We start from the raw sequence: 25,631 nt of genomic DNA on the forward strand, positions 1-25,631 counted from the left end.
TGGACAAACACAGGGCTGTAGGCCAGATTCTGCAGAGCCCTGGTGTACAGGGCCCCGTGTTTCTGGGTCTGCCTTCCTCTCCTGACTCATTTCCCCCCACTTCCTGCCATGCTCATGAAGGTTTAGCCCGCGGACCCCCTTTGTTCTAACCCTTAGCTCCTTCCCACGTGGGGGCTTTTGCACTCATTCTGTCTCCCCAGGAGCCTCCTCATTTAGCTCTTCACCACAACCAGTTTCTACTCAAGCCTCCACTGCTGGCTTCATTGCCACTGCTCGGGTACACCAAAGCTGGCCATCCCATCTCAAGTAGCATCCGCTGCCCTGCATCCCTTCCCAATGTACTACCATATAACCCATTTTCCTCCTAAACAACGTGGATCAACACCTGTAATTATTTTGTTTACTTGTGGATTCATTGTCTATCTCCAAAATTCATGAAAGCAGGGACCTTGTTTTTTTTTTTTTTTTTGCGGTACGCGGGCCTCTCACCGTTTTGGCCTCCCCCGTTGCGGAGCACAGGCTCCGGACACGCAGGCCCAGCGGCCATGGCTCACAGGCCCAGCCGCTCCACAGCATGTGGGATCTTCCCGGACCGGGCACGAACCCGCGTCCCCTGCATCGGCAGGCAGACTCCCAACCACTGCGCCACCAGGGAAGCCCTGGGACCTTGCTTTTTGATTTGCCGCTGTACCTCCACCTGCCACCTGCTAGGAACGTAGCATTCAATCAGTGTTGTAGAATGAAGGACAACCTTAGGATCTTAGTATCTTAATTTCTCTCATACGAGTTAATGATACCTGATCTCCTTACCTTGAAAAATTGTTTTGAGGATCAAATGAGAATGTGCTTTTAAAACTATAAACAATTATACTTGGGGAAGGTCGTAAAATCATTAGGGCAGCCTCTTAGACAAATCACAGAATTCAACAAACACCCCAACTTTTACCATTCTCCTCTTACTACAGAAGCTAAATTATGGGGCAGATAGTAAAGTGACACCAGTATGAATGAGGCTGTTTTATTCCTTGTCCCTGATATTCCCCATAGACAAGAGGAATGGCTAGATGAGTGATTTTATCTTGGCCTTAGCAAAAAGCAATTTAGTTATCAGCATGTAGTATCTTTTTATTATTAGCATGTAGTATTAGGTATTTTATATTATCCTATTTGATGCTCATAAGCATGCTATAAAAAATCATTATGCACCATTTTTCCAGGTGAAATGAGTTTAAGGGATCTAGGAAGTAGCTGAGCCAGGATCAGAACATGGCTCTATCTGACTCTGGAATTAGGGGTTCCTCTCCGGTACAATATCAAGTTCCTCTTCAGTGATACAAAGACTTTCTGAATTGTCCCATCAATACAATGACAACCAGCAAGCCACATAAACCTTGGCATCCTTTCATGGTCAGGAGCAAGCCATCTGGGTTTTACATGTTTATTTTGGGCAAAATGACGCATTCTCTTTCTTTCGAAGGAAAACTGCTTTTTGGTCCTCAAACAACTTTTCAAAAAAAAAAAAAAAAACAAACATTTTTGCTTATTTAAGCTTAAACAGATCCAAAGCACAATGATTCGTTTTCTTTGGATGTGCAGGCAGCCTGTACGTATATCACAAAAGGGCAAAATGAGCTTGGGAAACTGTCAAGCACAGAACAGCTGAGAACCAGCCACAAGGCTAACCACAGCTTGGTCTTTTGTCAGATCTGAGCATTAGCTGTTAAGTTTCCTCAGTAAGTAAACCCTGCAAGGGTAGTAGCCAGTTGCGCCAATGAAAATGTGTGTTCATGTTCTCGGTATACATTTGCATACATGGCTTATTTTAAAACCTATTAGCTTAACATATCATTACTTCAGAAATGGGGTCTATGGCTTTTAGTAGTGTGGAACCCAGTTTGAACTGGAATTGTCCTCTCTCTGACCCAAATTCTTTCTCTATGCATCATTCCTGGTACACCTCCTCCGGGTGGGTAGTGGTGAGGGATGAAGCCTCGCACGTGGGGCAGAGGAAGCGTTTTGGAGCTCGCTCTTTCATTCCTGGGTGGGTTTTCACATCTCCAGCCAGGATGGCTCAGAGAGATGCCCAACCAGAAGGGAGCAGAGGCCCACGGTGCTGCCGGAGCCTCCTCTCATTTCCTTGAGCAGCAAGTGCCCCGCTGAGGGAAGGATCCCACTCTTAATGGACATTTGTGAAATAATAATGAGCACAGCAACGTCTGAGGACATGATAGGCGTCGAGACCACTCAGTGTAATATGAGATCGCTCTGGATCGACTGAGGACACAGTTTCTCTTTATTAAATCATCTAGGAACCACTTAAATGGAGCTGCTCATGGAATGGAATGAACTAATTACAATGGTGCCAGAGCTGTATGGAGAAGAGCACGCAGCCAGGAAAAGCACAGATGCCACAGGTACTTTACAAGGAATTTGGCGACACAATTAGGTGTGGTTTCCTCTTTTATAATTACAAACCCTTTTCACCAAATAAATATGCCTGAATCACATAGAAAAATGATACATAGCCTTATAAATGAGAAAGAAACCAATACACCTCCCCAAACAGGTTTAAAATGGTCTATGTGTAACCAAAATGCTTCAGGATGGTGTTCCCAATCTTGCGTGGCAATCAAAGAAAGAACCAGTACATATTTCCCATTATACATACATATGTATCCTGTACAGAGTCCAAGAATGGTTGAGCAGCTGCAAAAATTCCAATTTCTGTGTGAGTAATGGCAGCTAAATGGTGCAGTGTAAAACATTTGTAAGAACTGATGGTATATTAAGTTCTGACTATTCATCATCATCATTTTAAGCTTACACACACGGAACAAAATAGTATATGTATTTAAAAATCAAGTGATTTCCTCTGCATTTAGAGGCGACTTTTCCCCCTTCCCTTGAATTTCTGTTACAGCTAGTCACTTCCCTAGGAAAATTCAATATGTTGCGGTACGAAAGAGAAGCAAATCCAAAGTGAATCCTATGTTTAAACATGAAAAGCATCTGCCGTCACCTAACAAAATATCCCCCCATCACCTTAGTAAAGTGAATATTCACCTAAAATAGATATTAAGTCGCTCTTTTCCCTTCCTTCCTCCGCCCGATCTCATCCCTCATGGCGAGGCAGCAAGACTGGCGTCTCCGAGTTCTGACACGTGTGCAGGACTACAATTTAAATGCAAATAACCCTGCGCCTCATTATCTGAGAAGTTGGTGCAGACGGGCCAGTTGTGACTGTGCCTGCGAAAGTTAAAGGAGGCTCATCTGTATTCCAACACACGCGTGACTTAGAGTAAATTCAAAAGAGCAATTCATCGCTGCTTTCAAATTAGACACCGGAGCGGCAGAGTGCCTAGGTTACGAGGAATACCTCCCTTACCACCCAGGGACGCCTTTCTACAAAGGCAACGAGATAGGAACCTCTCTGCAGTTCTTCAGTCAGTCCCCAGTGACACTAGGTAATTGAAATAAGAGACTTGACTTAATACGGATACAGCTAGTTGAGTGGAAAAGATACATTTATGGTAATGCTAAGCACAACTGAATGACAATCTATAGGTATTCCAAATTCCACTGACAGGAAAATGACCACAGCAGCCTAAAATGCAAGAAAAGTATCAACAATGATTTACCAAACTGACATCACTCCAGAAGATATTTTTTATTTTTTATTATTTTCATTTTTTGCAAAATTGTCTTTCAAATATAAGGTTACTTTAAAAGAATTCTTTGGTTAAAGTATAATTAAAATAAAAACTAGAGACTCCCCCAAGCCTTTCAATACAGGGTGAAAAATACCCCCCTCTTTCAGCCATCAGATGGCCATTTAATCAGCCATTCAGATTCTATGAATCTAAATGTAATGGAAAACACTGTATTCTGAACTCCTTGCTGGGGTGAAGCAATAAGCTCCCAGCTACCATTGCAGTGATGGAGAGGGAGCCTGGGAAAATGAAACCCCCAGCCTGTGCATTAAAATGTGCCAATTATTCTAGTCCACAAAGGAATAGACGTGGCATTTTAAAATCACTGAAACCAAAGTCTATCTGTGAATAATACTGAGCCATTAGCGGGTTGGTGTGGCACACTTGTGCAGGCAGCAGACTGTTTTGGACTTTCAATCCCAGATTAAATCCTTTAGTTAATTTTATCTCAGTTTATTTCAGATAACTTTCAACATTAAAAAAAAAAAATTTCCTCTCTACAGAGGAAAACCATTTGCTTCTTCCAATCTGGCATTTCCTTCCTTTCTCCCTTGCTTCCTTCCCCCTCTCCCTCCCTTCTACCTTCCTTCTTTCTCCTAGCCCCCCAAAACATTTAACAAGCAGCAGCCTCAGTTCAAAAGAAACCAGCCTGAACTTCGAGTTGTAATAGCAATTTAGAATTTTTAAATGGATATGAAATCATGTAATACAGTTGTCTCTTCCTTTTATTACACATAGATTCAACACAATTTCCAAAGAATTTCTCAACTGGAGTCCAAGTTTAGTTTTTTAATTAGGTAAATGTGAAAAGAGAATTTCATGAGAATTCAGATCATTCAGGCCATTTTGATCAACAATCTGGATAAAGCAGAGGAATAAACTCTTTGACTCAAGGTTTTCCACCCTAAATTATTCAGAAGATTATTTCAGATCTTTGCCTTCCTTTGCTCACACAGATGATGGCCTAAGGCTTTGTCCATATTGGACTAAGGACGCTGGACCGTAGCCCAGCTAAACCAATCTATCAGGTCATCAAAGGCTTAAGATCATGGAGAAGGAGAGAGGGATAACCTGTTCTGAACTTTGTTCTATACAAGTACAGACCCTGTCCAGAACACACTGCTACAATTTTCAAGGAAATCGAATACGAGATGTTCGCGCATTATTCTGAGCATTGAAAGTTCATGAAAATTTGTGGAGAATCTAATAAACATTATAGATCTGATTACAGTGGATTCACCTAATTACAGATAAAAGAATGACTGGCAGTGACATTGCACTGGCCATACTGTGACGTTTCTCGTAAAACCTTTAATATGAGTATTTCCCCCAGTTTAAGATGAAAACTTTTATATTAATCAATCATGTCAGCACAGAGTTATTTCTAGACCCAGAAGCTGGATCAGTGTTTGTGCAATGCTGGAAGAAATCAAGATTTGTTTCTTAAAATATAAAATTCATGACATATTTCTCTAAGTGACTTAAAAAAAAACCTCAACAATAATCCTCTTGCAGATTAACATACACAGCCAGCATCCTTTCACTTCCTCTTCTTTTCAAGGATCATCAAATTCTAGTTTCAAATAGGAGCACAGATCTATTTTTATACCCCATATGTTTTCTCCTTTGGGTTCTGAAGCTTGTTTAATGCTACAATGTATACTGACTTGTTTTACATGAATGTTCTCTTTAAATGGCTGAGATTTCATTTTGCGCATATATTCTAGAGTGAACTATACCATGCCAGACCATTGTCTGCTGCCGTCAACAGTCAGCTAGTCACACAATTAACTAGACATTGATAACTGTTTTCGTTTGACTGTCATTTGTTTTTCTTTTAAATAAACTCCCTCTAAATTCAGGAAGCAAGTGTGACGAGATACCACAGGATGTGGCTCTCCCAACTTTCCTTAAGTAGCCCTACCTACCTCTTTTAAATTACCATAGCAAAACAAACAAACAAATGAAAACGACAGCACAAGCAGCAGTGCAGTCGTGACTGTCATCATTTAAGTTAGTTCCCTGACTTCATAATACATCTCTGGATGTAACGGATGCATTTGTGGGTGTTCTGTTATGGTTGACATGTACTGTAAGCGTACAATGACCTGACCCTTGGTATGGTTTGTAACGACGTCCATATTGCACAAGAATGAGCTTCTTGCTGACTCCAAGAATGTATTTCACATACATCTGAAAATGTCAACATCCTTAACCAGTTAACATGGTCTAGACTCTCGGGGCGAAGACGAGCGAATCACGGTGATTCAGAAGTCCTGTGGCTCGTTAGGCTGTGACACGAGGAACTCCTTTGATATATTTGGCAAGTTGGTTGCTCCTACAATTGAATACTTCACACGTTTATCTTATCTTCCTCCTGAGTATCCAAAAGTGCTTTTGGAGAGTAAAAATGCTGTCTCCCCATTTCACAGATAGATAGAAGCAAGGGGGGTAGGACAGTAGCACAAAGCTGTAGTCAGCTTTTCTCTAGAGAAAATGTGATGTGGTGGTACCAGGGTGAAGGTTAGAGTCGTCCGGCAGATGGCCTGAGCCAGCAGCACTAGTGTGTGTGTGGGTCATACTGAGGGTAGAAATTGATGGGAGACCGCATGTTTTCTAATCACCTTAAAAGAATTCTGCAGCTTGGTTTTAACTGGAACATGGAGTTAAAAAGAAAAGAAAAGCCCATCACTGGACTGGCAGCTTGGTGTCCCTCCAGCTGGATTCTCCTGCATCTTTCCTCAGAGTGGGCTGGCAGCTCTCTTTGGGAGGACCCAGGCTCCTTAGCACAGATGGAGGGGAAGAAACATCCTCTGCTGTAGCAGGTGCCCCTGTATAGGAAGACAATTCTTGAAAGCCTTGTTAGCGAGGAAAGAGTCCAGGGAGAATGAATTTTTTTTCCCTGAATCAAGTCTTTCTCTCCTTGACATGGTCTCATCCTAAGAACATTAAAGCCTGAAAGGAAATATGCTAAATTATTTCTGAGCTGTCCACTTAGGATGTGGTGCAGACTTTCCCACTGTTACTAAGTACACGAAAAGACACTCTCCCGAAGCCTTCCTCACGTCTTTTCTTCTTGTCCGCTCGTGCGGTTATTCTTGCAGCAGGGTCTCTCTCCAGTTGAAGCCCCCAGTTGGTCCATGGGTAAGAGGGAGGATTGGTGGGTCTGTCAGCTGCCAGATTCCAGTTTCTCCTAATTCTTCACAGGAACAAAACCCCAAGTAGGGGATCTGAAGTAAGATAGTAAAGAAAGGGAAAACAGAAAACAGGTTGAGTGCTCTAACGTTTACCTAGACGAAGGAAAATTCAAAGGAATGAATAAGGGCTTTGTAGGCAAGCATCCCCTCCAAAATATTGAAAATGAAATGGAGAGAACTGATACATTAGAAGGAAGAGTATTTACAACGCAAGAGGATTCTTCGGAAGGATTCATTACATGGTGAGCGCTTCTAGTGCAATTCTTTATAGATGGTTTCTATATAGCACGGGAGGAAAAAAAGGAACTCATGTATAAAGCTAAGGTGCTAGGAGTTCATTCCTGATTACAAGTCAAGCTGAAAACGCAGCTCAAACATTTCTGAAATTATACTTGGACAATGGGAAAGATGAATCAAGTTTTAAGAATTAGTTTTATCCTGCTTTTTCTTGCATTTTTTGGCATGTGTGTCTAACACATTCAGAGCGGAAGCTGTGTGCCCTTCCTAACTTCAGTAGGCATGGCATTTCAAAACGTACTTGTGTGTGTGTCCAGAGTTGCATTTATGAACAAGACAAAAATCTCTGCCCTCAAGCAGCTTACAGACTAATGGGAAGGACAGACACGTAAGTAAGTTTTTAAAAAAATGAGAAAAGAGTTGCCGTCGAGTTTGAACCGGGTTCTCTGGGGATAGTTACGGGAAGCATATAACTCAGCCTGGAGGGAAGTGTATGTGGGAGGGTGGCTGACGGGAAAACCTCTTCCACAGGCATGAGAAGGAAGAATCCAGATGTGTTGGTCAGCCTGGTGGGTTTTCTGTCTCGCTGCCTTGTTCCTGGGTTTGCCTTTCAGCCTCATCATTTTGAATCACTGCTTCCTTTGGCCTATCCGCCAGGACCTCTCTTCCAGCTGAGCTATCAGATGCTGTGTTTTGGCCCACAAACCTCCTCCATATCCGTTGCACGGTCCCACAGGGAAATCCAGACAATTTGCTTATGATTCTTAGCTACTTCTTAAGTTTTAGCTCTTAGAAGCTAGAAGTAGCTCAAACACATCTTTTTCTCTTACCCAAGGCCTGATAAAGCGCCTTAAACAGAGCCCCATTCAATACATCTTGGTTGAATAAACCAATAAATGTGCCTTCCCAGCTCCAAAGAACTTCGCTATCAGCCAGCACCGAACCATTCTGAAGCTCCGAGGCCCCACAGGCCCCTGAAATGCAAGCAGGAATTACCTTTCGGACCATTTGTACAAAGTCCTTGGAGTTCTGAGGTGACAGGCCCTGAAGCTGGCAGGTACACGCTTCAAGGGAAGATGCGTGGGCCACAATCAGGATGTTATTTCCTGGGGGCAAAAAAGCAAGGACTGAAAAGACTGTTTCTATAAAGACATATGTAAACCTTGTAATAAGTACTGAAGCCAAGTGTTCCAGGGAGAGGCAAACATTTTCGAGAAGGAGACAATTCGGCCAAAAGCAAGATTTTGAAAATGCTTTGTATTGTTAAGGCAGCCTAATGGCATTAAAAACAAAAAACGAACAAACAAAAACAACAGAAAAACCCAACAACAAACCTACTTTTACTCTTAAAGTAATTAGATTCACAGGAGGTAACAAATACATATTTTACATATAAAATATACGTGTGTATATTTTATATATACTATATACACATATTATATAATATGTATATACATATACACATATACATACATATATACACAATATGTATCTTGCATATATACTATACACACACACACTAGGTAGGTCCCATGCACCCTTCACATAGCCTCTCTGATAGGAACATCTTGCCTAAGGTACACTATCAAAACTAGGAAATGAACACTGGTATAATCCACACAGCCTATTCGGATTTCACCAGCTTTAGCCAAGTCTATCACATGTGGAGCTTTGGGGAACCATCACCTCCAATCAAGGTACAAAACTGTTCTATGTCTACAGGCCTCTCTGCTATTCTAATATATTATAGTTTTTGATGTTGCCATTGTAGAGCTGTGAGCACTTGAGACTTTCTGGTTGATAGAACAAGCTGAGTTTCTTTGCAGTGGGGCTGGGTGGTACCACAGGGGTGGTCATGAAGTGAGTGGCTTACAAGTGATAACTGAAAGGCGGGAACCATCCACAATACTGTTGACCAGGGCTACCCACTGTTAACTTTCTGGTGTACGTACATCCAGCCTTTGCTCTAGGAAGATAAATATTTTAACTTTTAGTGGGGGATGGGAACGTGCAGACTCTCTTATAATCTGCCCTTTTTACTACAAATATTACAGTCCTACACATCATTAAATATTTGAGTTCAATGATTATAAAATTCAGTGGCAGACTTGAGTCGTATAGCACACTGCTCTTGGTTGGTGGTCGTAGTGACGGTAGGTGTATTTGTGTCAGTGTGTTTGTGTGTAGGTGTCCATGCTCCTGGATCAAATTAGAGGCAAAACAGTGTTATGGTAAAGAATTTCTGGAAACTGTAATAGGGAACCTCCTTCAGAGAGTGGAAGATAAATAGCTGAAATGCAGAATTCTGTTATTTCATAGAGTAACTAAGTCTGATGTATTTCCACGGAATATCTACCATTTGAGGTACTCAAGAGAATAGTACAAATTTAACATGAAAGTATAAGAGAGTCTGGAAATATTTTTCTTTCCTACTAAGCAAGTTTGTCAAAGCACGCTGAACCATCTTGAACAGCCAATTAACCATGGTGGAAAAATGATCACAGATTTAACTATGAAGTCCAAAATAATACCTACCTTTACTTTTACATTCACTTATTATTTCCTTTGTTACTTGGAAACTTCTACTGATATAGGTGTCATAGGATTCTGAAACCACTAATTTGCTGACTGGAATGTGAGGTCTGCAATAGAAAAATGAACAAAGGCATCGAAAACATTTTGATCCCAAGACAAAGCAACTGACGTTACTCTAAGTTTTAGTTCAAGACCTTTCTAAAGTTCCCATATTTCTGTTTATCCATTTCCCTAGAAAGGATGGAGGCACAGGGAAGAGTATTTCAACTATGTAGAAGTGGGGTCCTAATATGCAGAAGGTACAGAAATAAAGGCCATGTGCGCATGGTGTCAAAGTGACCAGCTGAAGAATGAAACATTCAGTTCAGGCTTCCCTTGCAGGATATCTCATAGCAGTTTGACTAATTTTACTGACAGTCAGTCCCAGGTCACATGAATAAGAGGAAGCCAAGCAGAGGTTGGATCTCTTTATCTATTTAAATCACCAGAGATTTCCCAAGCCTCTAGTAGGCTTGCACACGATAAGCAGTAAGGGTAAGTTTTACTTAATCTTTTTCCAGTTCCATTGGGATTTCATTGATGTATAACATGGTGTAAGTTTAAGGGTATACAAGGTATTGATTTGATACATTTATACATTGCAAAACGATGACCACCATAGTCTTAGCTAACACCTCCATTATGTCACATTTTCTTTTTGGTGGTGAGAACATTGAAGCTTTACTCTCTCATCAACTTTCAAGAATATAATACAGTATTGTTAACTATTATCACAAGGCTGTACATTAGATCCCCAGAATGTATTCAGCTTTTAACTGTAAGTTTGTAGCCCTTTGACCAGTCTCTCCCTATTTCCGCCTCCCCACGGTCCCATGGGTGTCCATGCTACTCTACTGTCTGTTTCTCTGAGCTTGGCTTTTTGAGATTCCACATATAAGTGATATTATGTGGCGCTATCTCTCTGAGATCTTGTTTTCATTTCCTTTGGATATACCCCAGAAGTGGGATTGCTGGATCATACGGTAGTTCTATTTTTAATTTTTTGTGGACCCTCCATAGTGTTTCCGTAGTGGTTGTACCAGTTTACATTCCCACCAACAGTGCACAAGGATCCCTTTTCTCAGTAGAACTACCACATGACCCAGCAATCGCACTACTGGGCCTATACCCTGAGAAAACCATAATTCAAAAGGAGACATGCGGGCTTCCCTGGTGGTGCAGTGGTTAAGAATCCGCCTGCCAATGCAGGGGACATGGGTTCGAGCCCTGGTCCAGGAAGATCCCACATGCCACGGAGCAACTAAGCCCATGCGCCACAACGACTGAGCCTGTGCTCTAGAGCTTGTGAGCTACAACTACTGAGCCTGCATGCTGCAACTACTGAGCCCGCATCTTGCAACTACTGAAGCCTGTATGCCTAGAGCCCATGCTCTGCAACAAGAGAAGCCACCGCAATGAGAAGCACGTGCACCGTAACCAAGAGTAGCCCCCGCTCGCCGCAACTAGAGGAAGCCTGCACGCAGCAACGAAGACCCAACACAGCCAAGAATAATAAAATAAATTTTAAAAAAGATCCTGCTGTGATTTACGTCAAAGAGTGTTCTGCCTATGTTCTTCTCTAAGAGTTTTATAGTGTCCGGCCTTACATTTAGGTCTTTGAGCCATTTTGAGTTTTTGTGCACAACTGACTTCTGTATGTTGATTTTGTATCCTGCAACTTTGCTGAATTTGTTGATTAGTTTTGACAGTTCTAGGATTTTCTGAGTCTTTAGGATTTCCTATATATAAGATCATGTCATCTGCAAACAAAGAGAGTTTCACTTCTTCTCTTCCAATTTGGATGCCTTTTATTTATTTATCTTGCCTAATTGCTCTGGCTAGAACTTCCAGAACTATGTTGAATAGCAGTGGTGAGAGTGGCCATGCTTGTCTTGTTCCTGATCTTAGAGGAAAGGCTTTCAACCTTTCACCATTGAGTATGATGTTAGCTGTGGGCTTGCCATAAATTGCCTTTATTATGTTTAGATATGTCCCTTCTATATCCAATCTGTTGAACAATTTTTATCATGAAGAGGATGGTGTATATTGTCAAATGCTTTTTCTGCATCTACTGAGATGATCATATAATTTTTATCATCTTTTTTTCTAAATAAATACACCACAATAAATGTGGTGTATCATTTATTTATTTTTTCTAAATAAATATACCACAATAAATGTGGTGTATCATTTATTTATTTTTTCTAAATAAATATACCACAATAAATGTGGTGTATCACATTTATTTTTTCTAAATAAATACACCACAATTGATGTGGTGTATCACATTTATTGATTTTTGTATGTCGCACCAGCCTTGCAACTCAGGGATGAATCCCACTTGATCATGGTGTATGATCCTTTTGATGTGCTGTTGAATGTGGCTTGCTAATATTTTGTTGAGAATATTGGCCTGTAGTTCTCTTTTCTTGTAGTATTCTTATCTGGCTTTGGTAACAGGGTAATGCTGGTCTCATAAAATGAAATAGGGAGTTGTAAGGATAGGTTTTTAAAGGAGATATTAGGTCCATTGGACTTGTGAGCTAATAACGCTTCACCGGCCTTTCCTTTTCTTTCTTAGTTTGAACACAGAACACATACCTGGCAGTTGGAGAAGTCCAGGGAACATAAAGATGAAGAAAACCCAATTTCTATGTTTGAGGAGCTCTCTGTGTGTGGTTTGGGTGAGTAAGCTATTGATGTAAATGATAATTATGACACGATGTACAAACGCATATAAGACGATGGTCAAAGCAGGGCCCTCCGATCCTGGTGACCCTGAATGTCTTCAATCCCGGTCACTTCTGTCTTCCACCTTCCTTTGCTATTTAGTTTTCTGGTCTATGAGGTGTTTACCTTGTTTTTCTGAGTATAACTGTGTCATATTTTCTTATTTTGTCTTTCATTGTTGGTATTTAGTGCATGGAGGTGCTAGTGAGTTCTCAAAGTGAATTCTCATTGGCATCTGCATCAGAATACATTGCTGCTGCTGCTGCTGCTACTAAGATTTACTGAGAGGTTCCCGTGTGTCAGGCTCTGTGCAAAGCGCCCTACTTGAGTTCTTTGAACATAGCCCACCTAGCAACACTTTTGCAAATTCTGAGTTTATGGATGACAAAACTAAGGCTTAGAAAGGCGACAGCTGACTTGCCTTTGCTTACATCATTAGCAACTCTTAGAGCCCGGATTTGAACCTGTGTCTGAGATTAATACCTATAAAGTTATCCTTCACCCTGGATGGCTTCTGATAGTGCCCTCCTCAAAGCTGCCCTTCTGTGCACTTGGGTTTACTGTCTGGAGAGGAAGGATGCTGTTCCTTTTGAAGGTAACTTGCCTTCATCTAAATAACATTCTCTCTGCAAGCATACTAGTTCTCCTAGAAAACAACCTTCTGAATCTTACAACACCCTGGGTGACAGGGAGAAACATGAATCCCCACTCGTTAGGGATGTGCCTCCTTGTTCTGGAGCAAACCCTTTCTTCCCATCCCTACTTCTCATCCAGTTCTATTACCATTTACATCACCTGGTTTCCCAGGACCCCTCCCCCAACACACACACATACACACACACTGTGACAAAAGGCCTCTTTGGTTCAGGGAGTCACGGCAGGGGTGAAACCACACTGTAATGTACAAGATTTGCGGAAGTGAAGAGTTGGTAGATGCCAGCATCCAGTTCCTCCTGATCAGTTCTTGCCTTGAACTTGAACCTATGAATGGCTTCCACGTCTGAACGAGCCCTGACGGGGACGGGACAGTCAAAGCTTTCCCACTCCTGTCAGCAGCATCCTGCTTCTGACAGGACCCCTGTACTATTCTGGGACTCAGGTGGGCCTCCAACCACCAACTAGACCTGGCCCCCAGAGCTCTGGGTACACAGGTAGTAGCCCTGGGATAGTATTCTCCCGTGTATACTCTCCTCTCCCAGCCTACTTTGGTCCAGGCTATAGAGCAGGCTTCTGCCCTGAGTCCCACACCACAGTGTGATTTGTTGTCTCTCTCATACTCCAGATCCATGGCTCCCCCATCCCCTTTGCCCTGCCTCCCCCAGTCAGGGTCCTGTTCTGAAGCCTCATGCAGCAGGTGTGTATTTTGTTTTTTCTGTCTTGCTCCTTCCCGCCTAGCTCCACTGGGGCTGCTTTCTACCCCCAGCCCCCAGGATGGGTCTTGTTGCCCGTGGCGGACGCTTGGGTATTGGTCACCAGCCTAAATCCACCTTCCAGCCGCTCCTCCCTCCTGTTCAAGGCGACAGGGAGGGATCTATGAGCAGTGCTTGCTTGGCTTATAATACCCTGCCTGTCGGTTCTTGCCCCTCTGCACGTCACCACGTTTCTTCAATCATTTGGGCACCACTACCTGCTTCAGAAGCCCTGCTCACTTGATGGAATTAATTTCAGAGTGAATTTGACTCTAGGGGCTGTGCCTCTCACATGCTTGATGGGTGAATTTCACGACTGAGTTATAGAATTAGAGGCTTAATCTCACCACCACCCCAAGCCCCAACACAAAATGGTTGAATAGAACTTTGATTTTTCGTAGAGGAAAAGGAAATCTGGAATATGAACCGTGTCCTGACCCCCAGGTTCCCGGCATTCATCCTTCTGTTCGTACTGCTGGTGGGGTATGTGTCTGTGTGTGGAATGATTCTGGGGACCTTTGTAAATAGCTTGGGAAGAATTGCAGGCTGCACTTAAAGGGGAATCTGAAGGCTAGCTGGCCTGGGTGGGGCTGGGTGGTAGGTGAGGAAAGTCATTTTACCGACGTTGGCGGTAACTTGTTCTCTTTCCAGGGCAGAGGGATGATGGCTGTTGGCATGGGGACAGTCATTTATTGCTGCTTCCCAAGGAACAGAAAAACAGTGGCCATAGAGTAGATAGGACAAAATGTGAATTATTTCAGTAGAGGATCTGATTGATTGATTTAATCTTATTTTTGAGGAATGCTCATTCCTTTAAGGCAAGAAGTAGCACACAGTAATTAACTAATGGGGTTATCTGAGGTCTTATTTGCAGAGCCAAAAATTAGTATGGAAGAAAAGATATTCTCTCCTACCTTAGCCAGAAACTCACATTGCTTCATCTGAGGTTTGGGTAGGTATTTGAAATGAAAGGTCAAGGGATAGCACAAGGAAGAAAGTTTTGCTTATATTGGTCACTTGTTCCAAACTCTGTTTTAAGAAATGCATTTAATTCCCCACCGTAATGGTTGTGAATATCTGTCCTTCTTCAAAGACATTTTACAAATGTCTGGGTGGATTTTTTTTTTTTTTTAGCGCTCAACCTAAAACTTTATTGCACACTGACAAGATAATCAGATATATTTTAAACGCTTAATAGGAACAACTAACAAAAATATTGAAACCAAATACAGGGGTTAGAGAGAAAAATATCATTGCTTACTAAAAATATTTAAAATAAATACTGCTATAAAGAACACAAAAAGCATTTTTTTTAATCACGTCACTAAGAAGCCCGAGTGGATTTTTGATGGTTAATGTAAGTATGTTACAATCTACAAACACTTCTTTCTAATAATAGTCTAATGGAAAAAGCAAAGGACTACTATAAAGCAGATTACACAGTGTTTGGTACACAGAAAATGATCAATAAAGGTTAGTTATTATTATTGTCAGATATGTCCACTACATGTATAACTTTCGGCAGCCCACAGAACTCTCTCACATATGAAAGTGGCTTGCCTCTATCCTGGGGTTATAGCAATAATGAATGAAGATAATTAAAAATGCTTTGAAAACTCGAAAGCGACAATCCAAGGCAAGACACCGTCATTTCCCTTATTTCCCAACAGGCTTCTGAACTGCTTTATCATTAGCTGGTGTGTGCTCCTGGCATGCGAAGTGGTTTTATTATTCACTGAAATCAATGTAGTAAAGTCAGAAAACCCTAGTGCATGTGATGGGAGACATACTCCACACCAATGCCCAATACAAGGGAATGCTGGCTTTCTCCAGTTTTTTTTTTTTTTTTAAATCATAGGGTGACTTCCACCAATATGGACAACTGGCTGTGGGCTACATCTGGTCCTTCATCTCCTTAATTAGCCTGACCTGGTGGAGAAGAGTACTTCCACATTGGCCTCAGGAAACAGCGCTTTCGGAGGGTTACCTGTAGGTTGTATCAACACTCAGGTTGGCTGCAGCTAACTCTGATGGAGGCATCCACGCAGGTAGTGTGTTCCCAGCAACCCATTTTGTCCACTCAAATAAACCAGGCTCTACGCGGATCTTCAAGTGATTTTCTTGTTGTAAACCTTAGAGGGAAAATAAAATGAAGATGAAGGAAGTATTACTATGTTCTCAGTGGAAAAGTAAATTAGAGGCCAAATTGTTACAAAAATGCTCATAAACCTTCTATTCTCTTTCCTAGCAGATGCTATATATAGCTTAAGGAAGTAAAGTAGGCAGGTTTGGACAAGAGTTTTTAATTTTTGTGTTATAAGCACGTGAGTTTATTCTGGTCACATCACCAGGATGTATGCTGGCTTTAAATGGTATCTGATTAAAGAAAAAGTCATTATCCATATAATTTATTACAGTTCTGTGACTACTATAATTCCTCTTTCTAAAGTAAGTTCCAAGATGTTCTTACCAAGAAACTTCAGAAATTCTCAGCATCCACTGTTTTACAATAGCTTACATTATATTTGCGTATCATAGAGATAGTTCATTTTCTCTACTAGAAAATCCAGTGTTGAATATTTACCAATGCCAGTGCACAAGTCCTGTGTTTTGTGATTGTGTAACTGTCCTCAGAGTGGGAACTGTCCCTGTTTAACTCTTTGTATTGCATTTAGCCAACAGTTTTTCCTTGCAAATGTGATAGAGAATGCGTTTGAATATATAGATGCATTCTGGCTTAAGGTTAACGAACAGAAGTCTCAAACGTAGTGTACTTTCCTTGTTGACTCAGCTTTTTCTGGCTTGTCTGTTTGGCATAAGTAAACAGTCAACCCTGTTTCTTCTAGTTTTCCTTCCAGTGAAATGAGAATGGAGATTCCTGTAACACAAGCTTCCACGGATTTTAGGGTAAGAGCTGAATATCTTTATAACAATGGTACGTTTGAACTTCTTCCAATGAACTAAAGAAACAAGGGTGATTAAGATTTACAGACACCTAGGAGCACCGTTCCCTGTCGTAAAGAGGCAAACAGAGCAGAGTGGGAGGAAACAAAGAAAAAACAAAACAGAAAAGGATCACGCTCTAGGCTCTAAATTACTGCCAGAGAACAATATTTTACAAGCCTCTAATTCATCGAAGAGAGCTTTACATTTTCAAGAAAAACATGATTTGTATATTCTCTTGATCTCACTTCCGCTGCCAGAGTATGATTTGGGGACTTTTGCAAAGTCATCTTCCAAAAGAAAGAATCACTGCTCAACATTTCAGATTCAAAGCTTTCAACTGGCTAATGTCCCCTGAGTAGGATAATTTGTGTCAGGTTGCCTGGAGACGGAGGGATGGGCTAGCTGACCTTTATCCAGTCTCACCTTTCAAGATGTTGTACGCAGTCTGCACACAGCGCAGGGACGGGGAGCAGTAGACATGGTCAATGATGGTGTTACTCTCTAATAAGGCTTCACCTGCGAAGGAAACCAGAGAAGAATCCATCCGATGATTTACGAAGCCTCAACTTGACTCTCAGTGTCGGAGCGGGTGCCAGACAGACCCTGCAAACCTCTGTTTCCAGGTGGGCGCTCACATAGGGCCAGCAGTTTCAGTCTCATTTTCAACAACTCTCCTGACCAGTGTTTCTGTGAAAGACCAAGGGATACACCCTTCTTGTCTATTTTCTTTCTGTCTCTCTGGTCCTAACAAGCAGTAAAATGCCCGTTTCTCTCTCATGGATAAAGTCTAAATGCCTTAACATGGCGGTCAAAGTCTTCCATGAACTTGTCTGTCTCTATCCCGCCAGCCTTGTCTCCCGCCCTGGTCACAGCTGATGCTCTAGAAACAAGAGGCTTGTTTCCTCTGCACTGTGGACACTGCTTCTCATGTCTATGACTTGATGTTGATCCTCCCACTGAGATGCTGTCCCACCTTCCTACTAACTTCTACTCTAGTCTCCTCTCATGTCTTCTTTTGTGCTCCCATGATACTTTGTACATAGTTCTATTCTTGAGTAACAAGAATACTCTATATTATTTATCCACTTACAAGCTTCGCCGAGGGTGGGGACTCACGCTTAGGTCCCCAGTACCTAGCATGGTGCCTTGCACAAGGTAAGTGATCAATTGACGTGTGTTAAATGATTGAACGGACAAGGCTGCTGCTGGCTCTGTGTGGCAGGTATGGACCTAGATCTGCAAAGAACTGAGCATCTTGGAGACTGGTGGGCCTCTATATTTTCAGCCACTCCTGGGTTGCCTTCTCATCCTTGCGCTAGAAGCTGACCTGTCTGCCGCACCAAGCCTGACCTTGCCCCATCACTGGACCGTCTGCCCCTTGATAGGGATCACACCTTGTTCACTTTGGCAAACCAACGCAGTGCCCTGGACCTAATGGTTACATAATAAATCCCTTTTGAATTGAGGAAATATAGTACTTGTAGGAAAGCCCCAGGCAGCATTTTGGCATCCCCACTGGAGCCAGTCTTTGGAAGAAGTCGCCAGGAAAGGCTGTGTGATCACTCCAGGACACTTACCCACGAGTCTTGCTTGCATACATCCGAACACGGTGATTGGAGCATCTTTCTCGTAATCTCGGAAACCGCCACTCCGCTGAGGTAAGCTATGAGGCATGTTCAGGTTAGTGCGTACGTAGCGACCTGGAAAGAAAAGTCAGGCCGAGGCGACGTGAGTTTCCTATCTCCTTAGGGCTTCCACTGCTGGTCCTGCCAGCCCCTCCACTTCCATTCCTTTTTGGCCACAGAGACTGAACTGAGCTCTCTAGAAAATATTGAAGCTGACCTCCTCCTTTAGTACTGTGTCCTGGAATCCACGCTTCCATTCCGCTGACGGAAGAGACAAGAGATAGTTTTTAAGGGAAAGTAACAACCGGACACTCTAAAGCAGGTAGGATTCTCTGAGGTGCAAGCCTCCCTATCTTAAACATGCCACCCAAATGAAAATGGAACCAAAATGAGCCAGGGAGGTCTGGTCATGGACCAGAGGGAGGTCTGGTCATGGAATCGAGACACCTGTCTCTGCCTCTAACTTTGCCATGTGGCTGTGGGGCAAGACATCTGCCTTTTTTGGTCCATGGTGTCCCAGTTTATAGAATGGGGGTAAGAACACTTCTCTCTCCCCTAACACTCCAATCTGGAAGGACTTATAATGTAACAGATGACAGGCATTTCATAAATGACTCCATCTAGATAAAAGTAGCTTGACTCTGCCCCCTAGAGGCCATGATAGGTATGCCAATGCTGAACAGGCCCACCAATTACTGACCTTTGGCGTCGAAGCACTGGGATAGCCAGTACTTCCCAAAAACGACATCCATCCTCTCACCGTGCCGACACACAAAGAGGCATCTCTTCTGAGGGCCAGGCTGGCCGCTGATCCTCAGAGGCTGCAGAGAAAGAAAGGCTATAAGTGGGGACACACACATAGACACGTCTCAGAGCTAGCTGGGTGTCAGGTGAGCTGCGCTCTAGAACGAGTTTCACTAATGTTCGAGTGGGATAAGCCCCTTAACTGCCTCGGATTTCTATAAGATGGGGGTGGTAGGCCTCATGTACTGACCTCGCAAGTTATTTTGAGGCTCAGATGAGAGGCACTGCAGGTGCTTTGCAAAATAAGAAGGGCTACGAAAATGGTTTTATTGTTACTGCTGTGCTGTTGGTAGGATTAGTATCTGGCCAATACTGAAACACGAAGACCACCTGAGTTACAGCTCAGGGGCAAAACTAGCCAGGATGGAGAGACGGCCATGTAGCGGGACAGCTTCTTCCCCTAACGAGATGCTCCATCAACTTCTTCAGGGAGCGAGGACTTTTATTACCACAAATACATCTGCCACATCTCCACCGTGTGGTGGTCCGAAGGCTACTCCGGCCAGGAGGTCCCGCTTTGCCCATTCTAATCGCAGGTTAGGCTCTGTGGTCTCGCTGCACGCAAGACGGTGTTCCCAGAAGTGGCTCGGGGAGGGCAGTTGCTACCTCTGGGTGATGAAATCGGCAAGTCTAGTCAAAGGCTTGTCCAAACGGCTCTGGTTTCTAGAACTACTGCGTGGATCCTTACAGATGTTTCTAGGTTCCTTCTTTCTGATGGAGTCAGCTGTTCCCAGCTTCCTCAGGGCTGCCAGCTCCTACTGGCTTCACATTTGCCAATACAGTACATACACTTTACAAACTCCTCCATTCTGTACCCTTTCTGGCATATATCGGACATACACTGAGCGTTCACTAGGTGCCAGGAACGGTGCTAAGAACCGTATCCTTATTTCCTTTCATCTTCACAATGGCCTGTAAAATAGATTAGATACAGTTGACCCTTGAACAACTTGGGTTTGAACCATGCAGGTCCAACTAATACACAGATTTTTTCCCCAAAAGTAAACACTACGATAAAATCTGCAGTGTGTTGAATCTGAGGATGGAGACCCGTGGATCTGTAGGAAGCAAACTGGGTAGGTGGAGGGCCAGCTGTAAGTTGCAGGTGGATGTTCCACTGTACGGAGCATGGAGGGTCGGCATTCCTAACCCCCGCGTTGTTCAAGGCTCAACCGCGTCACTACTTTACAGATAACATATCATCCTCTCTGCAGAGCAGCCTTCCTTACCAGCCTAGACCCAGATGCTGGGAGTCATTGTCAGCACCACCCATCTGACTCTTCCTAAGCCTTAAATTTTTATATATCTTTTAGGCTCTTGTGCCCTGAGAGATAGGTAACCCTTTGGGGGCAGCAAGGGCAAGGCCTCCTCCTTAGTAAAAAGGTGCTCAGTGAATCCTGAGCAGAGTTGAGGAGGCGGCCCTGACAGTCAACCTTACCTGGGTGGGCTGGCAGATGACGGTCAGGGGCGTCGTATCCCCCAGGCCCTGGTCCTCATACTGCCGCCTCTCCAGGATGCCATCCCCAAATGAGAGCGCATTGGAAGATGATGTATTTAAGATCGAGTAAGAACTGCAGAGGAAGACAAGGAAGACGTTAACTGCTTTGGCCAGAAGTCATCAGCACTTCACCCCTGGGCTCAACGGGACTGTGGGAATGAGTAGGAGACACTCCCTGGGGCGGTGCAATGGCTGGGAAAGCCGAGCAGGGGGCATCCCATGCCTGCAGAGGAACATCTTTTTAAAAAATTGCTTATTGAAGTATAATTAACTAACAATATCATATTAGTTTCAAGTGTACGACATAGCGATTTGGTATTTTTATAAGGAACATCCTGTTTTATACTGAAGTCTTGCAGTTAATAAATTAGTGGTAGATGGATTTCTGTACTTGGAACAGATGCGTTCATCCCTGTGGGCAGGGATGGGGCCTGTGATTCTGTGCTTATTAGGATGCCACAGGCGTGGCTGGCACCCAAAGCATGCTGCAGAATAATGAGGTATCAATTTTGTACCATTGTCTCCAGCTCTTTTTCTGGCTCCAAGAAATAAACAATTCCTGTTGCCTTTAATCTTTTCCATGGTGATTTCCATCTGAACTGACAAATAAGAGGGAGGATTTTGACCGTCTCTACCACTTTGCCTGTGGCGCCTAATGGTCAAGGAAACCTTTGCCCATTACCCACTACTCTACCTCCTTCAGTTTCCAAACCCCTCCCCCATCTCAATCATACCTCCAACAAGATGATTAAATACAGCATTTTTCCAGAGGAGACCATTCTCACCAGATGTGTAGAGCTTTGAGCCAAGAGCTCTCATTTCTGGATGTAACACTGTAACTACAGAAGCCCCAAAAGAGGTCTTGCTGAAAGACAGGCAGCAAATCATGCTGTGTTTAAATTATTTTGATTAGTAAGGCCTCCAAAAAGCTTTATCTAATAAACACTGCAATTCAAATATGGTTGTTAGGCAAATCCAACAGACATCACTGGGCAGCGTCAAGGGAGAACATTTAAATTTTAGATTTCTTGCTTCTTTACAAATAGGGTAAAGTTCCGTATGTATAAAAGAGCACTGAATCTAAAATAGCCATTAGCTTTATGGTTATTTAATTTTTTAATATTTTGGGGTTATTTCTAAGGAAATCTTGTACCATTCACACAGTCTAATAGGCTGGTTGCTTTCCTTTATTTTAAACCGAGACCCTCCCAAACATCACACCGTTAAAGAAAATTCATTTTCACTGTCTGAGTCATCACAGCTTCAGCGCCCGAGATGTCTGGATATATGGAATCATCCTGACATCTTACTTGTACATGTTCCCTAATTTCTTTACTTTATTACAGCTGTGAAGACACTGCTAGAATCCCTCCTCTCTCTCCTTCAGCTCAGCCGGCAGCGAGACTGCCAGCCTCCTTCTCTTCTCAACTGTCACTGTCATCAAAGCCCCCGACTCACTGAGGCAGTTTGGGGCTGTCAGTTCCAGTAAGACAATAGTCAGATGCTTCGTGTTGAGCGCAGAGTAGGGAGAAAGCTGCACCTGACGCCCAGCACATCTTCTCAAGCATCGGAGAGACACTGGCACCTCCCTAGGACACCTCAGGGCTGTGTGTCAGCCGAGAAGGACCGGCCAGCCTACCCCAATTTAGAGGACACGGCGGGACTTGCACCAATTGGTACGTATCTGGAGGTGCTCAGAACCCGGCAGGGTGCTCTAATAAGGGTGGTAGGAAAATATTTCCTTAGGAGGGACTCGGAAAACTGAGGACGGGGGAGGAAGAGTTGTGAAGGGCTGCTGACCCCAAGTCCCCACTTGTTGGTTGCTTGAATCCCCTCTGCAACTTCCCATCAAGTCGGCCACGTCATGCTTGAGGACCCCGTGGCTCTCCCTCCCCCAGGCTACCTGTCATTAGGGGCGAAACAAGGCTGTCTTACAGGAGCTGGGCTCTGCCTCGCTGAGTCATTTCCACTTCTGGGGTTAATTAGGAAAGTGCAGTTCTTCTATAGGATCGCTTTTGTGGAAGAGACATTTGATTTGACAAGCATGTAAGAGAGGACTAGAAAAGACAAGTTAGAAAAAGAAAATAACCGTAAAGCCAATGGCTCTTGTAGATTCAGTGCTGTTTTAGACACGGCCCTGATCCACATAAAGCTAAGTCCTTTACAGCAGTGTTCACACACGCCTCTACGGGAAAGGCAATTATCATCTCCATCTCCTAGATTAGCAAACTGAGGCTCAGAGACGTCATGTTAGTTGGCCAAGGTCACACAGCTGGTGAGTGGGAGAGTCAGGATTTGACTCTAAGACTACTGGAGTAAAAACTCAAATTCTTAATTACAGTGTCCTAACAAACACCTAGTATATTAGTATTTCCCCCACTCTCAGCCGGGTTGGCTGTAGCAGCTGATAGTGAAATTTCAGACATGGTTCCCAGGGAAATAACATCACTAGTAATCTCTCAGAATAAAGGGAGATGACACACAGACCTCCCTGGGATCCATGGACTGAGGTCACTGAGGATCCCCTCCCATTTCAGCAGAGCTCTAACTTGGGCAAGAGTGGGTTTAGATGCAGAGATCTGAACCGGGTCAGCAGAACTTCTCCCACATACTCTTCCCACAGGGAGCCCTACTTTTAAGAATGTGATCTGGGAGCTGTATATCATCAAATAATCTTTTGATTCTCCGTTTCTTCACATATATTATGCTTTTTTTTTTTTTTTTTTTTACAGGGATAAAACGGTGACTTTGGAAACCCAACTTAGAAACATTTCTGAAAAAGCAAAGGTCCGGGGGGACTTTCCTGGTGGTCCAGTGGCTGAGACTCTGTGCTCCCAATGCAGGGGGGCCCGGGTTCAATCCCCGGTCAGGGAGCTAGATCCCACGTGTCATAACTAAGACCTGGCACAGCCAAATAAATACATAAATATTAAAAAAAAAAAAAAGTAAAGGTCTCGGGAACACGAGGCAGCTTTGACCTTCCAATTTGTGCCCCCAAATGCTGGATGTTCCTTGGGTGGGGACAGGGAAGGAAGAGGAAGGGTTGCTGGGGAGGCGGTTATGAAGGAAGAAGATATTCCTTCCCATCCCTGGGTTTGTGGTTTATTGGCTTGCTGCTAACCAGGGTAGGGGACTGTCTTTTCTTTTCTTCCTCCAGGCAAAACACTCACTGAAATTGCCTGTCTCTGTTATTACTGTCATAAAAGAGAAGCAGTGTTACACACCATGCAGCTGGTGCTCAGAGCTTCCGGCTCTCAGCCACGTTGGCACATGGCAAGAACAAGAGGGAGGAAAAACAAACCAGCACGCACACCCTGGCCAGATGCCCGCGTGCACCAGGGAAGGGCTGGCTTTGAACTCCTCCGATCAAGAAACATAAAAGAGGAACAAAAGGCACCTCTCTCTCAGGACAAAGCTGGTCATGCAGCACAGGTCACTCTCAACGTGGGACCAGGGTGGTTTGGGGGCAAAGCAGGAGTGAGGGATGGGTGGAACGCTATCACTCTCCAGAAAACTTGGGTGGGGGAGGGACCGCTTGCCTTTCTAAGGCTCTGGCGGTTGCCCATTGCCACAGAAATGGTCTCTGTCATCTAGGCATTCACATGCCAAGTCTCAGGACTTGCTCGGGGTCACCTCACGGTGAGGGGCGGTTCGGTTTCCTGACCCTTGCAAATCCTTTCACTACTGGTCTGGCTGGCATAGTGGGAACCTGTCCTGCTTCTCTGGGGAGTCAGACCCCTCCGTGCAATGACCCAAGAAAGAGTGGACAGAAGCCCCAAAGCCATAAAGACTCAGTGCTGGGATGACCCACACTGAGGCCAGAAGAGATGGTCCCCCACGCAGCCTCAGTTTAGTCTCCAGTCAGGAACTCAGACAGATGTTACATCCAATGGAGGCAGGCAGAGCAAAGCAGGGCAAGCCATCTCCCATTCTTCTCATGCCCCAGCTCAGCCCTTCCCTGAAAGTCTGGAACCAATAGGGCTTTCTTCCCCCTCGGACTTCATTTACTGGCACTGCTGCCCTGCCCGTCCAGGATCAAGTCCGTTTCCCTGCCACCTCCTCAAACTCCACAATGTTCTTTGAAAAGCAGCAGACAGAGAACTTAGCATCTGCTCACCCATGAAATATCCAGGTGCTGCACTCGTCAGCCTTGGTGATGTAGTTCTCAGGCAGGAGTCCGGAGCAGCCTGTGGTTAGGGACGTGCCATAGATCCAGCCCTCGCTGGTGCTGGTCTGCTCCATGGGCGACATGAAGATGAAGTCCCCAGGGACCAGCTCCAGCTCATCGTCGTTCTGCGGGGTGTAGGGGTAGATCACCTGTAACGTCTGAAAAAGGAGGAGAGGGATGCGTGAGGCCCACATCTGACCCATTCTTCTGAGCGCCTCCAGGGCCGGTCTGTGTGCTCTGCTCTAACAGGGCACACGTCCAGAAGCTGACATTGACAGGTGCCCCTGGGGTCTGCAGGCTCTGAGGAGATCTGGATTCAGATCAGAAGGCGTTTCTTCTCTTTTCAGGGTACTGTGAGTATGTGCTGGCGCTCCTGGCTGTCTCCAGACTTTCCTTCAGGCATGTCTTTGCTTCAAAAGATACGGTTTTTAGAAATTCATCTGAAAACCTGTAGGCTCTCCGGTAAACTTCTATACAAACGGGGTTGGACCTAGTTTTCTCTGCTCCGTCTGCCGGGGTAGGTGCCACAATAGACCCTGGAAATGCAACTCACGGGAAGGGAGTCTTCCATGCAGATGTCACCGATGCCCAGATGGAGACTCCCCTAGGAAGGCTTTGGGAATGAAGTGTTCTCCCTTCCATGTAACTCAGCGGCTTAAACAAGACATGGTCCCTGCCTTCAAGAAGCTTTCTTTAGGGCTTCCCTGGTGGTGCAGTGGTTAAGAATCCTCCT

At 44.0% G+C, this 25,631-nt stretch overlaps 1 protein-coding gene across 3 annotated transcripts in view; it reads right to left on the reverse strand.

Annotated features, from left to right (window-relative positions):
* Positions 1-2,273: 2,273 nt before the first annotated feature.
* The window catches only part of UBASH3B (ubiquitin associated and SH3 domain containing B), a 142,671-nt gene continuing 119,313 nt past the window's right edge, over positions 2,274-25,631 (reverse strand). For 2 of the 3 annotated variants that reach the window (XM_027081990.1, XM_027081992.1), the window contains exons 6-14: positions 24,848-25,056; positions 20,671-20,803; positions 19,129-19,249; positions 18,381-18,503; positions 17,227-17,319; positions 15,845-15,989; positions 9,680-9,786; positions 8,141-8,250; positions 2,274-6,940 (exon numbers count right to left, since the gene is read on the reverse strand). In XM_027081990.1, coding sequence (XP_026937791.1) covers positions 6,803-6,940; positions 8,141-8,250; positions 9,680-9,786; positions 15,845-15,989; positions 17,227-17,319; positions 18,381-18,503; positions 19,129-19,249; positions 20,671-20,803; positions 24,848-25,056 — 1,179 coding nt within the window. In that variant the 3' untranslated portion in view covers positions 2,274-6,802. The remainder of the gene's footprint in view (positions 6,941-8,140; positions 8,251-9,679; positions 9,787-15,844; positions 15,990-17,226; positions 17,320-18,380; positions 18,504-19,128; positions 19,250-20,670; positions 20,804-24,847; positions 25,057-25,631) is intronic. The other variant, XM_027081991.1, reaches the window with a different exon arrangement.

This window comes from Aethalodelphis obliquidens, unplaced genomic scaffold, assembly GCF_003676395.1.
Source record: "Aethalodelphis obliquidens isolate GAN/ISIS:26980383/991018 unplaced genomic scaffold, ASM367639v1 scaffold46, whole genome shotgun sequence".
NCBI lineage: Eukaryota > Metazoa > Chordata > Mammalia > Artiodactyla > Delphinidae > Aethalodelphis > Aethalodelphis obliquidens.